The following is a 19,281-nucleotide window of genomic DNA, read 5'->3' as shown; positions in this document are numbered from 1 at the left end:
TCTTGAATCTAAAAGCAATGAAAAAAATGATTAATGTAATAAAAATAGAAATGAATATAAATTAGTAAATATTATAAACAAAAAATAAATTTTACTTATAATAATTATTATTTATACTGTAATTTTAAATTCACATCTTAGTATTTGAAGAATAGTTTTATTGTGCATGACAAATGAATGATGGTAAAAAAAAAAGATTTTTTTGAATGATTTTAAATTGTTTCAAATTTTTAGAAAATTTATGACTATTTTTATTTATTATATTTTAAATTCATATAATCATTTTAATTTAATTAAAATTAAAAGTTACGTATAAAATGAAAATTATTTTATCCACAAATTCAAAAATACAATAGCAAGAGCACAACATTTGAAAAGTTTGAAATTCTTATTTTCAATTTTTGTGAAAGTTAATGACAAAAGCAAGACAACTTACCTTTTTTGTTCGAGGCAAAGCAATAAAAATAGAAACAGCTCCCAACAGGAACCCATTCCCTCCCCCCACGCCTTTTTTTTTTTAAGAAAAACATACATGCAAATTGGAAAAAAAAAAAAAAAAAAAAAAATCTGTGAAGGCCTGATGGAGAACTGCATAACAAAAATTGGAAGATGCAGAGCTCATCCATTCCAATTTCTTACTGTATTGAATGTAGAACATCATAGATTTCTGCTAAATTTAATTAGAAAAGCATACCACAAGGGAAGAAGAATGAATGCATGTCCACAGCTCCTACACCCTCTCAAAGATCTAGCTCTGCCTTCTATCGCCCCATACAATTCCTACTTTCTAATTTGATTTCACTCTCTCCCTCTCTCTCTCTCTCTCTCTCTCTCTCTCTCTCTCTCTCTCTCTGTTTGTCTGTATAGTTAAGAAGCTTGCTTTTTGATGATGCGGAAGCTGTCCTCTACTTCTCTCGAATTCGCGTTCACGAACTGCATGCACAACGAGCAAAAATGGGTTAAGACAAATTTAATCTATCAAATCTTTATCACCCTCAAATTGAAACGGTAAAACTGTGTATATCTAGGTATTACAAGCTGCTAAGAAAGTCAAAACAGCTTTTAGCTTGCAAGGAATGCGATTTTACGACTCGTTCTTTTGGATGTTTACATTTTCTCTATAAGTTTCTGAAGGAATTACTGTGTTTTGCCTTTTGCAATTTTTGAAACAATAGAAGTGACAAATTGAGGTATGCGTGTATTCTTCCTTTTGCAAGATAAGAAATGAGTTTAAATTTCTCTCCCTTTTCATTCAAAGAAGGGCTATAATTTTTGCCAACTGACCTCTGACGTCAGTTCATCCCTTGTCGCAATAATTCTTACATATCCATATTCCGAAACCCTTGACAAACTCCAACTCTCCGTCTGTTCATTCGACAAAACATTAGTTTCAATCCGCAAACCAAATGGGGGGTTAGTTTCAGAGATATGATCGATGTTTCTTACATTGTTTTCGGGGAACTTGTCTAAGGTGAAGCCAGCCATTCCAATGACTGCTTGAACTGGAGCAGTGTAGTTGCTGTTGTCATATACATCCATACCATCTGCATCTTTCGTAGGCATACCACGGCATTGACTTTGATAAACCTCGCAGGTTCTCTCGTAGTTATGAACATGGCCAAACAGAACAAGATCAACCTGTGCACCCACCAAAAAGAAGAAAAAGATTTAACCAAGCTAACTCATGTCCCCAAAATTTTGCTAGGCCTAATTCATGTTTTTTTAGCTAGTTGTCAACATTTGTGAAAGAAATTAACACAGAAAGAGCACATTTGAAGGCTGTTTTGAGCTTGCAAGAGGATCTGACCTTGTTGGTCAGTAGTAATGGCTCTACAGCCCCTACAAACTCGCGATCCACACCGCCAGGCAGGGGTCCAAATGTGCATGAACTGTACATGGGCCTGTGTCTGCAGTTTGCACGAGTTAAAACGATCTTAGCTACAATTTCTCTCTCTCTCTATATCTCCCTCTTCAGTTTTATTCTTGCGAGAATTCCACATCATCAAAGGCAGAAGTGTAAATCGAGTTTTCAACTTACCCAGTGAAAATTAACCAAGGGGTTACCGATCGATTAACTGAGGCCATGTCTTTCTTCATCCATTCATACTGGAATGAAACCAGAAAAAGTTGGACATTGGCTTGAATATTAAAGAGTTAAAATAGAAGAAAATGTTTCATCTTACCTGTTCTGAATCTTCAAACCAGCTGTGCTCAGTTGAAATTACTGTGAAGTGAACACTTGCTTGTTCAATGGAGTACCATGGCTTATCCTGGGCTGGTGTTGGCATCTGAAAATAAGTTTCATAAGGCACTCCACATTCCCCGCCTGAGTCAGGAGTGATGTACTTTGACCCTGAGTCTACATAGTCCCTGAAAGTTTTTGAGCACGCAAGCTAGCTAATTCGTGGTTGATTCTCATCATGTACTTCAGCCTTTAAGGTTATGAGGAACTAGTTTTTACCTCTCATGGTTTCCAATTGCTGTCATGTAAGAAACTCGAGAAGCAGCGGGGAAGATCTGATAGAGGAAGTAATCCCATTCTACCAAAAAACCAGTGGCGTAACTTATGTCTCCAATGTGGAAGATGGAGTCTACATCACCAGAAGCAACTTCATCAGCCATGGCTTTGGCCACTGCGACCGATCCTGGCTGATCGTTTCAAAAAGTTGTAAATTACTCATATATTCATATCTAGTATGACCCAAAAGAGAAAAAAAAGTACTTACAAAAGATTTTGTGACATTTTTCATCATGTTGGGACATAAAAGAAACTTGTTTTAGAAGGTAAGAAAACTCTTGTTGCCCAAATATGTATATAGTGCGGCTTTCGAATAGCAGCATATAGTAAATATGTCTTACCTGAATGTAGTGTTCGAGAGAAGCATCAAGAGGAGCCTTTCCCATGTCACCAAACGCGAGAAATTTAAGTTTATCCGATCCTGCGGCAGGTGGAGTCCGGAATTGGATTTGATCACTCCATCCAACAGAATCACTGCATGGTAAGGTGGTCATGCGTTGGTTCTCAGAATTTGGGTTGTTAGAAAAAGTGAAGTGCTTTTACCTTCCATATCTGTAGGAGAAGGTGCTTGAAGGTTGAAGGCCTGTCATTACTGCTGAATGAATATATCCCGGGTCATGCCAACCAAACTCGTGGGCAGGACTTGGTATGGGAGAAGCTATTCAATTTCCAACAGTTAAACAAATTCTAAGCATTTTAGCATATCACAAGAGCACAAATGTTTTGATTCTTACGAAGAAATAAAGTGACAAATTCAATTCTTTTGTACCAAACACTTGTTAGAGATAGGGACTAAATGCAGTGAAAACATAAGAATGAATTATGCAATGGGTGGGTACTCACTGCACATATCCTGCTGCGAGAATGTAGAAACTTGTGATGTTTGCGATTTGCCTCCATATTGAACTTGTTGAGGTGCTTGATCTCCGCTTACCCACGTCAATCTTATCTGTAAACCATCAACAATCATATCAGGTAGTGTGTGAAACTCACAGCCCCCTTGGAGTAACATTTTTTTTTTTTTTCTTTAGTTTCAAAAAATTCGCTAAACCTCTACTGCACTTAAGGTTTCTTAGAACCAAATAGTTGGCATTATAATGGCTGCTTACCGATGTTCCAGTCGAATCTATGCTTGAGAGGTGTCCGTACAATGGCTTTCTCGGATTGGAGAAACTCAGATTATTCGAAATTTTCAAAATGCAAGGAGTTTCAAACCCACCAGCGAAAAGCACAAATTGAATGTCGGTTCTGATGTTGATGACATGGAATGATAAGGAACTGCTGCAGGTCGAGATCTCACATTGACCTTCTGCATTGTAACTCTTACATTCCTTCTTATTGCAGCCAAGATACTCTGGATCATTAGACAAAAACTGTGCCTGCCAAAAAAAGAAAAGTTTCTTGATTAAGTACTACTAATTTTAGAAAAGAAGATGATACTTTTCTTACAAACTCGGAATGGGATGAGGAGGTTATGATGCTTTTGAGATTAAGTAATGAGGCTAGGATGATTATTCAATTTAGAATTTTAAAATGAGCGATTTCTCCATATGAAACATTTCCCATTGTGCTCCTCACTGCACTAGCAAGTAACTGTAAAATTTCCCATACTGCTTCTCTTCCTCCATAAATTTCCTCTTTCTCAATTTTCCTAAAATTATACCAAGCCCATTAAAAAGTATGGTCTGAATTGCTCAAGCATCCTCCTTTTTCTCCAAAAAGTGTGATGCTAGCAAGCGGTCAACGCTTCTAGTTCGACTTTTCACTTGTCCATTTCATTCAATAAAAGGCTTTCAGTCTCTCTCTAATGACGAGGACCGCCGTTGTCACCCAGCATTAGACCATTAAGCCCCTTTCTAAGCTTCTTCCTGGCCTAGTGACAGCGTGATAGATGACACCGTTTCCAAAAATTCAAACCCCGACAAACGATTAATGTGAATTGTTGTCCATTAGCTGAGTTGGGAAAATTGGGAATGGAAGAATTTATGCATTTGTGTTCACCTTAACAGGGTAGTGACAGAGAAGAGGAAGTTTACTGAGATCACCCGTCTGCGCATACATTAAACGATCAAGAGGACAAGCTGATACCCTGCAAACATTTATTTAACACAGAAAAAATTGAGAAGGGGAATTAAAAACAAAAAATAGCATTCAAGACAGCCCAAAAAATTATTAAAGAACTGAAATTTTCATGTGGGTCTTTTGAATTCTTACCTGGAATTTGAAGGAGTGATCATAGCAATCCAATCCCCCTCTTCAGGCCTTAAAATTCCGCTGACATTAACTGTGATAAATTCTTCATCACCAATGGTAGCATTGGAACTTACATTGATTAGAATAAACTTATTTGGATCCAGACAGTGCATCAAGTGTCTTCTGTTCATCATCCGAAACTCCGATATCGCGGTGTAATTATGAAACTCAGCTGCGATGTCCATGACCACGGGAGGATAAGAAGAAGGAGAAGACAAAGAAAAAGAAGAAGAACCCGTGACGAAACTGAGAAAACAGAGAACTAAAATTCCAAAAACCCAAGAGGCAGAGAAGCATTCCGAGAGGAAAGAGGGAAAATTCATGTTTGGAAGGACTGAAAATTTGTGGTCGCTTTAACAGTTAGGCGAAGCACACCATTTTCTCAATTGGGTTCTCGTAATTTATAAAGCATAGCCTGCCATTGCTTCTAACATGCCATTTTGAGACATTTTGGGTGTGGCAGGGAGAGAGAGAGAGAGTTGTTTGGAGAGCAAGAAAATTGGATTGGATCCGACAGAGAGGGAACATTGGGAGGGATGTGTAGGCGTTTATTGCGTGGGGGTTTGGTGTTGCTGATGAAGATTTCGTTGGTTATGCAGTTATGTGCTTAGAGATAACTAACCGTTGTTTTGTATTTTTTCAGCTTTTGGGCCACATTTTGCTCTGGTGCCCTTGCTTTTAGACTTATTTGTACTTGGCCCCATGATTCCCTAATTACTTTTCATTAGTGGGGAGGCGGTGGAGTACGCGTTCGGGATTGACGGATTGAGTAATTAATGGCAAATTGGGTTTAATAAATATTAACTATGTAGCTTCGATGAGTAGTATTAAATTACAAAATCCTTTGTATTGAAATAAAATTTTATAAAAAAAAGATTTATCAATTATTAAGACCATGTTTGGGTAGGAAATCACGTGATCACATTCTTATTAGAGGATTAGTCATCAAGTGGCATACACATGAGACATGCATGCATATGACTAAATGATTTTATTAAGTGTACAAATTGTTGACTAGTAGATGCAATTTTAAGGAACGGGTCAAATAATTAAGTAAAAATGACTAAAAGTGGCTTTTGTTTGATCTCGTGACCAAAAAGAAGATTTAAAAAAAAAAAAGAATTTTTGAGGTATAAAATAAGTCTTGAATCATATTGTGTGATATATAGCTGTTAATTAAATGGTATGTTTTCAAGTAAGGGTTCCAAAAATCTTATAAATATTTATCTTTTTTTGGATAGAGAGTAGGTACGTTTCTCAAGTCTAAAATCCAGATTCTGATACAAATCAAACATTGACTTGATTGTCGAATAGGGTCCTTAGAGGCTGCCAAGGACCTCTTAATCTTTTTTCTCCCAAGTAATTAGTATTGGCCTTATTGAGGCTGAGTTGAATTTTGTATCAAAACACTGACAAACATGAGCTAACTAAGATTGTAGTAAAAATTATTGTTCCGATTTTTGAAAAGAAAAGGTAAAATATAATTTAAGTGTTAGACATATATATAACTCGATTACAAAACTCGAAATTATCAAAATGAATATTAGGTAGATTTGCCTCTTGTTTTATGAAAGCTTAGATATCAAACCAAATTGAAGGTACTATTTTCAACCCAAAAGAAAGAGGTCACAATGGCAAGTAATCTTTACCACGTCTTGTTCTCCTATGCAAGTTAATGTTTAGTGCAAAAAGATATCGAGATTTATTTGTCCCAACTTATCTTTTTGTCAAGTATCGCAGAAGTTCATTTTTTTTTTTTTTTTTCCAAATATCAAGAGAGGTCTATGAGATTTTCAAAATCTTAATGCAAGTTCATATCTTTTCACCATAACTCAAAAGAGATTAACAAAATTTTAAAACCATAGTTTAAAGTTCCTGACTTTTCATTAGACCTAAGGCCTATTTAATTGGTTGTGAAAAATAATTTTATTTATTTTTTTTGCTGTCAAAAGAATTACAAAAAAATTAGTATAGTTTCCAGTTTTGAGACATGCTTATAAAAAAAATTGGAAAATAATAAATAATTTTGGAACTGTTAATTTATGAGTTGTTGTTTTATTTTCCTTTTCCAAATTTTCAAATTGTTACCAATAGAATCTAGTTTTTTTAATTTTTAAATTTGTATAAGAAAGTTGGAAAATATTTTTTTATTTGATTTCTAGTATTTTAATTTCTTATATAAGTTTAGAAAATTCGAAAAAAATTATTGTGATTTTGTAATTATTTGAAAATTTAGAAAAAAATAAAAAATATTATTTTTTGCAACTAAATAGATCTTTTATTTTCTACCTTTTTAATACAAATTTAGAAATTGAAAAATCAGTTCGCATTTTAATTTTTTTTTAAAAAATAAAAACTATTTTTCACAACTATTTTTCACACTAATGACAATTAATGTATTTTGTTGTAATTTTTATAATTTAAACTAAAATAGTATATAACAATAATATGTCAAGTAATAACTTTTCTCATCCTAATACAATATTTAGAAATTTGGGATATCAGAAAATATTTATTTGAAAAGTTGTGTGTTTTAACAATGTCTTAGTCATTTTTGCCTTTTTAAAATGTTGACTACATGAAATTTGTTCTAAAATATGAGTTTCGTTTCTTGTGAAAACATATTTCCAAAAAGACTTTACAACTTTTTTTTTTTTAACTATAAAAGGACGGTACTTTCAATTATTTATTGATAAAACCTCACTTTTGGCAGAGGAAAACCATGATTACAAGATAAGCAAAAAGGAGATAACAAAAAAAAATAAAATAAAACCCTCTCAGAAACAACACCAACAACCAATCAAATCTGGACAATAAAATTAAACAAAGTTAAGAAACAAAATTAAAATGCTTTACAACTTATTTCACCTTTTCTCAGTTCTTTTTAAACTAAGAAACAAGGGTAATATAAATCAAAATATGGAAATTGAAAAAAGTTAATAAGGGAACACAGTCCCAAATGACTGATTAATTTATAATCAATGCTTATATGGTCGGTCATTATAATAAAAAATTTAGATAAAATCGCATGTTAGATGTTACTTAAAATTCATATATGTCTTTAATTATGTTGATTATTTTGTTTTCACTTTGACTTTGACTTTTATAAAAATTGGCTATACAAAACATCTCAAGGAGTTTGCGTTCCTAAAGCATGGAAACATGTTTCCGAAACATAGTTCATATCATCTCCTCATCAATCACTTCTTCTTTAGATTTCACAAGAAATTCCTATATATATAGTTATGCATCATTCATTCTTAACCACATTGAGCTAGTTGAATTGGTAAAAACTATTGATAAATAGTTCATTCACATGTTGTCAAATCAAGTTTTCTAATAATTCAAAACAATGGATAAGTTAAATTCATATTACACTTGAGGGCATGATTATGTTTGAACTTTTTTTTTTTTCAAAAGTTTCACTAATTGTCAACACGCAATTGAAAAGACAAGTAGATCTTATTATGTCTTGCTTTCGGGTATTTAGGAAGATGAAGATCCTAACCCTAGGACTTTTGATGAGGAAGAGAAATTTTCATATGTGGGGAATGGCATATGTTCACAAATTTTATTAACTAATGTTGCTTAATGTGAAAATAATGAAAGAATTAGGGCAATGAAGAAAGGCCCTAGCCCTAATAGTGAACCTACTAAGTAAGCCTTCACAACTTAGGGATAAGGGGTTTGTCTATGACATTGTCAAGTTCTTGAGTAGGCAAGGAATTGCTTTTTGCATTAACATAGGGCCCTTGGATGATTATGGGGCAATTTCTCAAGGTTATCCAATTTTTTTCTGATATATTTTTTCTTTATAAATTTGATTTTAAAAAATAAAATTATCAACAGATGAGTAATTAGTAAATTTATATTTCTTAAAAAACTATTTACAACTCTTCATAATTTCAACTCCTTCATTATTGATCGTCTCTAAAATCCTTAAATTTAAGATTATAGAGAAAATATGTAATATGTGTTAATTATAAAGTCAGGGTGGGGGGAGTGAATGGACTCTTTTCACGTTTTTTGATATTCTCTACAAAATAAAACTCTTGGTAAGATTGCAAATAATTATATCACAATATATATAATGTAAATCAAGTACAAGATAAATAAAATAAAGAGAAGGATAGAGAAGGATCAACACCGAGATTTTTACGTGGTTCGGCACCAAGCCTACGTCCATGCCTTAGCACCAAGCCTAAGATTCCACAATCCACTATAATCTCCTTCACTGGTGGAGAAAACCTTAAAACTCAGGAACAAATCCCTACCACGCTCACAAAAAGCCACGAGGATCACCAAGATACCTTACATGTTCAGTTCACCAAGAACTTTTACCAAATGGTTCACAAAGAATCTTACAAAGAGATAGATAATACAAGACAATGCTCCTAAAATGAGCTAATATCAATTACAAACCAATCTCACACTATTTTCTCAAGGAATGATTCAAACAAGATAAATGAACAAGAGAGATTGAGCACTCGTGGAAGAATAACTGCAATGCAAAGTGTTAGGTTTTGTGTTGAAAAGATGTTTATGACTAAACTTGTGTAAAAACAATCAAAACCATGTTAAACAAGTCTATGGATTTGTATTTATAGCCAAAAACCCTTGCTAGTTGTTATTGGGCCGTTAGGAGCAAATCCCAAAAGAATCTAACTATTTTCTAGCCGTTGGTGCGCTATTCACAATGCTCATCGTCAACTATTAACCCCTACTCATCAACTAATGGCCCCCATTCGTCGACTAGTAGCACTCTGCCAGCAATTGTTAACATTCTGCTTGGAATCGTCGACGAGTTGCACCCAATCGTCGATGAGTGCCCCGAATGAGAAAAAGTCATCAACTTGAAAGTAGTGGGATTTTTTTTCTTAAATTTACATAGACACCGAGATCATCCTTTTTGGACTTTTCTAGCAAAAGTTATGCCTCAAATACTGAAGAGTGTTCAGGAAATTTGATAGGTGAATAACTGAGGTTTTAAACCCAACCAGGACCTAGTTTGTAAAATATTATAACACTAATATAATTTAAAACTTGTCATTGTGAAATTTCTTTTGAATATAAGATATCTTATTTATGAAAACACATTTGAAAGTTCATTTTGATATCTTATATGCTAGTATGTCCTTTATAAAAATACATATACTTGACTTTATTGAGGTTATAGGACATAAAACACGTTTTGTCAAAGTCGAGACCAAGTATGAAAAAGTTTATAAAACCAAAATATTGAAAACTCGTCCCTTTGGAAAACATATTTTGAGTTTAGGATTCTTTTGACAAACTCTTTAATTTAATTTTGAAAATTATGTATGTTGAGTTTGTGACTTTTGTGAAATCCTATAAACTCATGTGTCCTAGTATGCATGTGCATTTGCTCAACTTTTACTCAGAAATCATGTATGAAATAAAACCGTAAGAATTACAAAATGTTCCTACCTCACACAATCCCTATTATATAAAAATTCAATATTAAACTTCCTTGGATTGTGCTTGGGTCCTTCCAAGTGAGTGTCCATCTGATCTTTTCTTCTTGATGTCTACACGGTCTGATCTTTGCCTTTAATCTAGTACTTCATGTAATTGCCAATTGAACCTATATTAAACATGATCTGCAAAGATAGAAAACACTAGGAACCACAAATAGGCTAATATCATCAAAACATATTAAATATGATAGTGTAGCCACCAAGGGTAACATTTTCCCTTTTTTGATGATGTTTAACCTATTAAGACTTAATCTTTGCATCTGTATTTATACTTACCATAACTTAATATGCAAAGATACGTTTACCTAGAACCACTAATGGATTGTTATCATCAAAACAAGACAATTAAGCTCATGTAGCCACCAAGGCTAACACTCTCACTTTTTTTATAATGGAAAACCATTGGTGTTATCTATAGGGTATATTTTAAAAAGGCCCCCCCCCCTCTCAAATTATGCATAATCTTAAATAAGACAAATATTTGCTCCCCCTTACTACATGCATATAAGTCATAACAAAGATATTCATATCTATTGGAGTTTTAACAAAATAGATAGTTCATTCAAGATAAGTCGAGTAATAAGCAAACTGAACTTTCATAACACTGCATGCATTTCTCCCCTACATACATTTTTCCCTAACACTACGAAACTTCTCCCCCTTTGAACATCATAAAAAAGAGAGGTATAATTCATATGAATAAAATTTCTTCCCCTTAAGATTGTTTTCATGGTGGTGAGTTGAGTATGCGCTAAACACATAAACCAAATGACTGTGCTAAACCATAGCATCAGAAATGCCAAGATTGGCTTTCTTCAAAACTCATGAATGATGATTAGAGAGTGAAACCATTTGATATTTGATCAATCATTCATATCCAATTTTGTTATAATTAGCTTCACTAAAGCTTAATTTCATGTATGGGATAGGTTATGCTAAGCTTAGATATTCTACTATGTACCTTAAACTTAAGCATATATCATCAAAACAAATTTTGCCACTTAAAAAATTATTCCTTATTAATAAACTTTGAGTACACGCTATTTCATCCCATAAAGAATAGCCAATACTTTTGAAAAAAAAAAAAACCAATCAATAAGGATATATACAATTAAACTATCATATTGGTTTTAGCATTTGCATTCATCAATATTGGCTTGATATTCAAAAGTTCCCAGCAAAGTAATCAAACAATTTAAAATGCCTAATTTGAGATTTTATACTTTGAGCACAATCATAAAAAAAATTTAATAAGTGTTTCTAATTTAGCACTATATAAATTCACTTAGTCAACACTTATTCCATTTCACCTAGGTTTGGTTAAAACTTTCTAAAAATCATATATCCTAATCCTAGGTTCTAAGGAAGCAATAAAATAAAAATCAAGTTGTAGAAACCCGAAAAATTAAATTAATAAAAGTGATAAAAGAAAGAGAGAGGAAAAGTGTAACATCCTCAAAATTTTCACCATTTTTTTTATAATAATAAATTACTCTAATACCTGCATGAAATGGGCACCCCTATGCAGCGGAAAAACATAAATCACATAACCACACACATATATATATATATATATATGTATATATATATATGTATGTATGTACAATACTAGAATTCAGTATTTTCAACCATAGCTACATAATACATCTCTCTCTCTAGTGTCAACTACCCAAAAATACAAAACCCTACACAAAACTTACCCTATAACTAGGGTGACCAAGTGATCTCTATCCGCAGCCTGATCTGCTCGCCTAACTGGCTCACCTAAAAAATGTTAAAGTAATGGGGTGAGTTGACGCTCAGTAAGTGGAAATATGCTATTACTAGTGTGTGGCGACCGAGTCATAAAATTATAATAATAGTATTTGAAAACTGCATAATCTGGCAATTATGTACAACACATGTATAATAACTTAAAACATTTGTAACATCTGAACTTTCTATCATTCATAGTGCTACATCATACTATATATGATAAAAGCTGTAAAATTGTATACATATACATAACTGTGTTCTTTTTTTAGGACTCTGTATGTCATGATTTGACCCCTCATGACAGGGTTGTGCGGCCCGTAGGCGGGACTTAACCTGGTCGGCCATCCAGGTAAGTCACTATACTCTACACTACTCCAACTCGGCCAAACTGCATACACTCTTAAGCTTGGGACTGGCTGCTACCTTGTCAAATTGGCCCCCTCCACCCAGCGAACTAGGGAGCTGCATACTCTCCGAGCACGATCGACGATGCCCACACACTATCTAAGATATGTGGTTGCACTCTATCTGTATCTAGCAACAGTACCGTGCTCTGTATTCTATATCTGTACTATATTTGTCTGTAATCTTTTCACAGGGATCTGATACTATATATATACATACTATACTCTTTATACTGTTCCCATTATATTTCCAAAATAACCATAGCACTATTAATCTGTACTATAAATATTGTAATATCTGTAGCATATTGATGCCATAACTGTGTAATCTGTTTGTACTTTCTTTTTATATAATCTGAGTTTTATGAAATTTAGGAAAACATAACTTTCTATATACACTGAATATACTGTTCTGAATAAATATATATATATATATATATCTGTCTGTGTAATCATCTGAATAAAACTATATATGTGTACATATTCTGTCTATATAAAATCTGCAATTATCTATCTATAGTTGTATAACTTGAAATACTGAAAAACTGCATATCAATATCATGTATTCAGGCCACACATACTTTGAAAATTCACATTTTGTATAATATCTAGTATTCATGCATATCAATATAATTTTTGATAACATAAATAAATTTCTTAGCATAGCATATTTCCCTTACCTTAACTCTGTAAAGCCCCTATAAAATTCTGACTTTATACCCGCAGAGTTCTCCACTCAACACCCTGAAAATCAATTCCCCCAGAACAAAACATCAATATTTTCTTACATACAACATTTCTTATAACTACGAGAAAGACATAATCTGAATAAAATGCCTTACCCTAAATTTGGGATGATTTTCAAATCGACTCCCCCCACAATCAGTATCGGCAGACTTGCAAAAAACTTCGGCAGGAGCGTTGTGGTGGCCTCAGATCTTCAATTCGGCGAGAAACAGAGCCGGAATCGAAGAGAGAAGGGGTGGAGGACGTTTTTAGAGAGAGAGAGAGAGAGAGAGAGAGAGAGAGAGAGAGAGAGAGAGAGAGAGAGGGAGAGGAGTTTCTTGCGCCAATTCTCATAAAAAATCCAGGTTTTGGCAATTTATAGCCCTGGGTTCATCGACGAGACACGTCATCTTGTCGACGAGTCTTTAAGGAATTTCGTCAACGAACTTCCTCCCTCATCAACGAATTTCAAACTACCCCAAAACCTCTCTCGGTATTTTCTCGTCGACGAGGTCCCTTACACGCTCTTTGACGAAGCCTGTTACCTCCTTCCTTTTTTGTTTCCATTTTCACTCTCTTTTTAATCTAAATATCATTATTTTTCGGGTCGTTACATTCTCCCCTCCTTATAAAATTTCGTCCTCGAAATTTACTATCTGTATGTTCATCTATACACTCCATCATTCCGTAAAGGAAAAAAGTCTACTTATTTTATTTCCTGCCCTCACTTGTGGCGGAGGAATACCATGGTTACATTTATGTTCTGGGAAATTACACATATAAAACTAAAAACTATTTATTAACTAAAATCAATACATGTACCTGCAAAAGAAACTTATCTAACTATTATACTTTACCTGAGTACCTCTATACCTCTTGGAACAACTGCGGGTATCTCTGTCTGATCTGCTCCTCGAGTTCCCAAGAAGCTTCCTCTATAGCGTAATTCTTCCACAAAACTTTTACTAATTAAATTCCTTTGGTGTGCAGTACTAGTGTCTTTCTGTCTAAAATCTGTACTGGTGTTTCTTCATAAACTAATGAATCCTTCAGCTCTATCTCTGCATAACTGATTATGTGGGATGGGTCTGAGACGTATTTCCTTAACATAGCAACATGAAACACGTCATGAATTCTAGCCAAAGATGGTGGCAACACTAGCCTATAGGCAACTGACCCTATTTTCTCAAGTATCTCAAAAGGGCCAATATACCTAGGGTTCAACTTGCCCTTCTTTCCAAACCTCATAACTCCTTTCAGAGGAGCTATCTTAAAAAATACTCGATATCCCACGTCAAATTCTAATTCTCGGCGGCGAGTATCTGCGTAACTTTTCTGCCGATTCTGTGCTGTACTAATTCTTTCTTTAATTAGTTGGACCTTGTCATAAGCCTGCTGTACTATCTCTGGACCCAAAACTCACATTTTGCCTACCTCGTTCTAGAAGAGAGGAGAACGACATCTTCTACCATCAATGCCTCGTATGGAGCCATGCCGATACTAGCCTGGTAGCTGTAATTATAAGCAAACTCAACTAATGGCATAAACTGATTCCAACTGCCTCCAAAATCAAGCACACAAGCACGAAGCATATCCTTTAGTGTCTGAATTGTTCTCTCAATCTGACCATCTGTTTGGGGATGGAAAATAGTGCTAAAAGCTAACTGTGTACCCATAGCCTCTTGAAAACTTTTCCAGAATCGTGAAGTAAACCAAGGATCTCGGTTGGAGACTATGGATATCGGCACACCATGGATGCGAACTATCTCCTAAACATATATCTCTGCCAATCTATCCATGGAATAACCGATTTTAATAGGGATGAAATGAGCGGTTTTTTTTCAGACGATCAACAACCACCCAAATCGCATTCAGTCCCTGTCTCACTGGTGGTAACCCCATAACGAAGTCCATCGAAACGTGTTACCATTTCCATTCTGGAATGAACAGTGGCTGCAATTGTCTTGCCGGTCTCTGGTGCTCGACTTTAACCTGTTGACACGTCAAGTATTGCTAAACAAATTCGGTTATCTCCCTCTTCATTCCACTCCACCAGAATACTCTCCTAGGTCCCTATACATTTTAGTACTGCCGGGATGGACCGTGTATAGGGATCTGTGAGCCTCCTCCAATATTGTTCTACTAATCTCAGCATCTGCAGGAACACATAGCCTAGTACGGAAACGCAAAGCTTCGTCATCTGATATGCTGAACTCCTCTCCCCGACCATCCAGCACTTTAGCCATCACCTCTGCCAACTCTGCATCATCGCCCTAAGTTGCTTTAATCGTCTCGTATAGTGTAGGATGAACCACTAGATTGGCAATAATTGCCTAAGGACTCTTTTCTACAAATTCTATACTGAGCCTCTCCAAATCCATCAGAAGTGAGTGCTGAATCTCCATAGCTGCCAGTACAAGTCCTCCTGATTTCCTGCTCAGAGCTTTTGCCACTACATTTTCTTTTCCTGGGTGGTAACTAATCGTGCAATCATAGTCTTTAATGAGTTCTAGCCATCTTCTTTGTCTCATATTTAGCTTTTTCTGGGTGAAGAAATATTTCAGTCTCTTGTGATTAGTGAAAATCTCGCACTTCCCACCATATAGGTAATGCCTCCAAATCTTAAAAGCATACACCACTGCAGCAAGCATTAAGTCATGGACAGGATAATTCTTCTCATATTCTTTAAGCTGTCTAGATGCATATGCAATAACCCTGTCGTACTGCATCAACACGCATCCAAGACCCTTCAAAGAGGCATCATTGTATATTACAAAACCGTCCTCCCCTGATGGAATGGCTAATACCAGAGTTGATACTAACTGCCGCTTTAACTCTTGAAAACTCTACTCACAGTCATCGGTCCATTCAAATTTTACATTTTTCCTCGTAAGTCGTGTTAATGGACCTAATAGCCTGGAGAAACCATCCACAAAACGCCGGTAATAACCTACTAATCTCAAAAAACTCCTGACTTCTTGAACATTTCCCGGTCTTTCCCAACTCACCACTGCCTTTATTTTACTTGGATCAATTGATACACCTGCTTCTAAGATCACATGGCCGAGAAAAGTAACCTGCCTTAACCAAAACTCACATTTCTTGAATTTTGCATATAATTTCCTTTCCCTTAATACCTGCAACACCAGTCTCAAATGATGCTCGTGCTGCTCAAAACTTCTTTAATAGACCAGTATATCATCGATGAACACAACTACAAACTGATCTAAGTATTGATGGAATACCCGATTCATCAAATCCATGAACACTGCTGGTGCATTAGTCAATCCAAATGACATCACTAAAAACTCATAATGCCCATATCTGGTACGAAAAGCGGTCTTCGAAATATCTTCTGCTTTAACTTTCACCTAATGGTAGCCTGATCGCAGGTCAATTTTAGAGTAAACCTGGGTCCCCTAGAGCTGATCAAATAAATCATCGATCCTGGGGAGAGGATATTTATTCTTGACTGTCAATTTATTTATCTCCCTATAATCGATGCATAACCTCATGGTTCCATCTTTCTTTTTCACGAACAGAATTGGCGCTCCCCAGGGTGACACACTGGGCCTAATAAAACCCTTATCTAGTAATTCCTGTAGAGTTGTTTCAACTCGACTAGAGCCATACGGTACAATGCTTTAGATACTGGTGCAGATCCCAGCAAAAAGTCTATAGTGAACTCAATCTCATGATCAGGCGGCAAACTAGGTAATTCTTCTGGAAATACATCTGGAAACTCTCTCACTACTAGTATATCATCTTGTCTCAATGCTTCTTTTGGAAACTCTCTTATGTATACGACATACCCTTGACAACCATCCTGTAACAGTCTCCTCACCTGAATAGCCGACACTAACTGTGGCAAGGCATGCATGCGTGAACCCGTAAATCTAAATTCTGGCTTACCCGGGGGTCTGAAAATTACTTCTTTTTGATGACAATCAATACTAGCATGATAAATAACTAACCAATCCATACCCAGTATCACATCAAATCCCTGCATATCCAGGACAACAAGATCGGTTAAAAGCACTCTCTCATGAATTCTTACTGGAAAATTCTGAAGTACCCTCCTGCATCTAACCATAGATCCCATCGGCGTACCCACAGACAATTCTATATCTAATGGCCGTGTCTCTATTCCAGCTATTTTCACATATCCCACTGATATAAAAGAGTGGGTGGCACCTGTATAAAAAAAAATAATAATTTTATATGGTAAAGTAGTAAGAGTACCTGTGACCACATCTCTAGTCGTCTTAACATCTCCCGGAGTCAATGCGTAGACCCACGTCGGCACAGTGTTCCTCTGCTAATCACTGCGGGGCGCCTGGTATCCACCTCGAAATTGTACATTCTAGTTCTTTGTTTGAAGGCATGCTTTCAATAGTGAATTCAATGAGTGTGTATACTAAGATTTTCATTTTAAGCAACAATCACTTTCCAAACCTACAGTCATCACAACCCCCTAAACCTAATCCTAAGATCTAAGAAAATAGAAAATAGTTAAGTTATATATATTTGAATCCGGTCTTCTTCAGATCCTAAAGGGTTTGCTTTCATGATTACCCACATCATTTCTTTTTCTAACCTTCTGGCACTTATGGATGAGAAAATAAATCGGTTGTGCCCTTTTCTTTTATAATGTAAGCAGGTTTTGTAAATGCGTGAAAGGATATGTTTACAATTCTTATGATTGCTTGTTGAGACATGATAGTGGGAATTATGTGATAGTCCTAAATCCTTTTTGAAAAGATTTTTCTTTTTAATCTCTAAGGATTTATTATGATTATTCTTCTCACTTATAACTTTGAGTGTAAATCTAGAATAATCATCTGTTTCTTTCTCTAAGCATATAATTTTCAATATTTTCTCAATCTTTTTATTTTCAAGAATAGCATGATAATTTTCTAACTCCTTTAATTGTTTTGCTATTCTTTTGTTTTCATTCTTCAAAAGTATTTTATGCTTAGACGTATGAACTAGAAGCTTATGCATTTTGGATAAGGTACATTCTAGTTCTTTGTTTGAAGGCATGCTTTCAATAGTGAATTCAATGCATGATTTATCATAAGATATATCATAATTATTACATGAATCATAGCATGCAATCTCAACAATATTATCATAGGGAATATTAGATGATTCATCATATGACACAACATAGCATTCAACATAAGAATCATCACACACATCATCAACAGGATAATCATGGTATTCAACAGATGATTCAACACATGTAGCAACATAGCATTCAACGCATGAATCCTCAAATGAGCCAGAGTAAGAACCATATACCTCATGTTCTGTTGATGCACTATCCTTATTACTTACCACTTCCTGATCATCTGAACATGATATCTCTGGAGTGATGGTTTCCTTTTCCTGGGTCTCTCCATATCTCTTTTCCAGCTCAACCTAGATCTCCCTCGCATTTCTACATGCCATAAACTCATGAAAAATATGAGAGTCTAAAGTACAATATAACATGTCCATGGCATATGAATTTGCATGCATTGACATACAAATTCCATTTACAATCACTTGTCACGCCCTCCAGTTCATTGAGTTTATAAAAACGATCATTCTAATTTTCTAAGTGGTGTAATCGACACCACAAAACATAGGAGGACTGAAAGGTGACTGACCCTCACCGAATGGGGATACACCAATTTGAGCCATTGCGATTTTTTTGCAAAAAAATTTAAGTCTATGCAACGAGGCTCTGATACCAATTGTTAGAATTAGTGTATTCCCAATAAGGGGGGAGGGGTGAATTGAAACTTTAAAATTTTCTCCTAGGTCAAGTCAAAAATTAGTATGATTTGGTAACCTAGGGTCTTTGCACACAATTCCAGATGTGCCGATAAATAAAATATGCGAAATTTAAATCATGCACATCATTCATCCCATAACATATACGTGTGGTAAATATAAAGTACGAAAATGTAAACAAACACATGATATGTTATCAGAGTTCGACCAACTGTGCCTACGTCCCCGCCTCCAGCTCGCAAGCCCGAGGATTCCACTAAAAACTCTCTAAACGGGTGGAGCGGCACCGATTATAACCAGGTCAATTAGCATAGGGCTGACCTCAACCTTTACAACCTGATCAATT

General features: G+C 35.2%; 1 protein-coding gene across 1 annotated transcript; it reads right to left on the bottom strand.

The window, feature by feature from the left end:
* Window positions 1-666: 666 nt before the first annotated feature.
* LOC131163578 (probable inactive purple acid phosphatase 27) lies at window positions 667-5,094 on the bottom strand. Its single transcript, XM_058120170.1, has 13 exons — window positions 4,733-5,094; window positions 4,520-4,607; window positions 3,628-3,897; window positions 3,362-3,467; window positions 3,062-3,176; window positions 2,860-2,992; window positions 2,462-2,649; window positions 2,184-2,370; window positions 2,039-2,106; window positions 1,808-1,907; window positions 1,447-1,638; window positions 1,285-1,365; window positions 667-933 (listed from the first exon to the last, which is right to left on the bottom strand). The coding sequence occupies exons 1-13, from the start codon at window positions 5,092-5,094 to the stop codon at window positions 868-870; spliced, it is 1,956 nt and encodes a 651-aa protein (XP_057976153.1). The 3' UTR covers window positions 667-867.
* Between the last annotated feature and the right edge of the window lie 14,187 nt (window positions 5,095-19,281).

This window comes from Malania oleifera, chromosome 9, assembly GCF_029873635.1.
Source record: "Malania oleifera isolate guangnan ecotype guangnan chromosome 9, ASM2987363v1, whole genome shotgun sequence".
Taxonomy (NCBI): domain Eukaryota; kingdom Viridiplantae; phylum Streptophyta; class Magnoliopsida; order Santalales; family Ximeniaceae; genus Malania; species Malania oleifera.
Note: the sequence above shows the minus strand (reverse complement) of the source record. Positions and strands in the feature narration are given on the sequence as shown.

Coding starts and splice junctions, on each gene's coding strand:
- LOC131163578 (XM_058120170.1), bottom strand. CDS start 5,094: ATGAATTTTCCCTCTTTCCTCTCGGAATGCTTCTCTGCCTCTTGGGTT. Junction 2,993..3,061: donor TTCTCCTACAGATATGGAAG/GTAAAAGCACTT, acceptor CTTACCATGCAG/TGATTCTGTTGGATGGAGTG. Junction 934..1,284: donor GGGATGAACTGACGTCAGAG/GTCAGTTGGCAA, acceptor TTGTGCATGCAG/TTCGTGAACGCGAATTCGAG.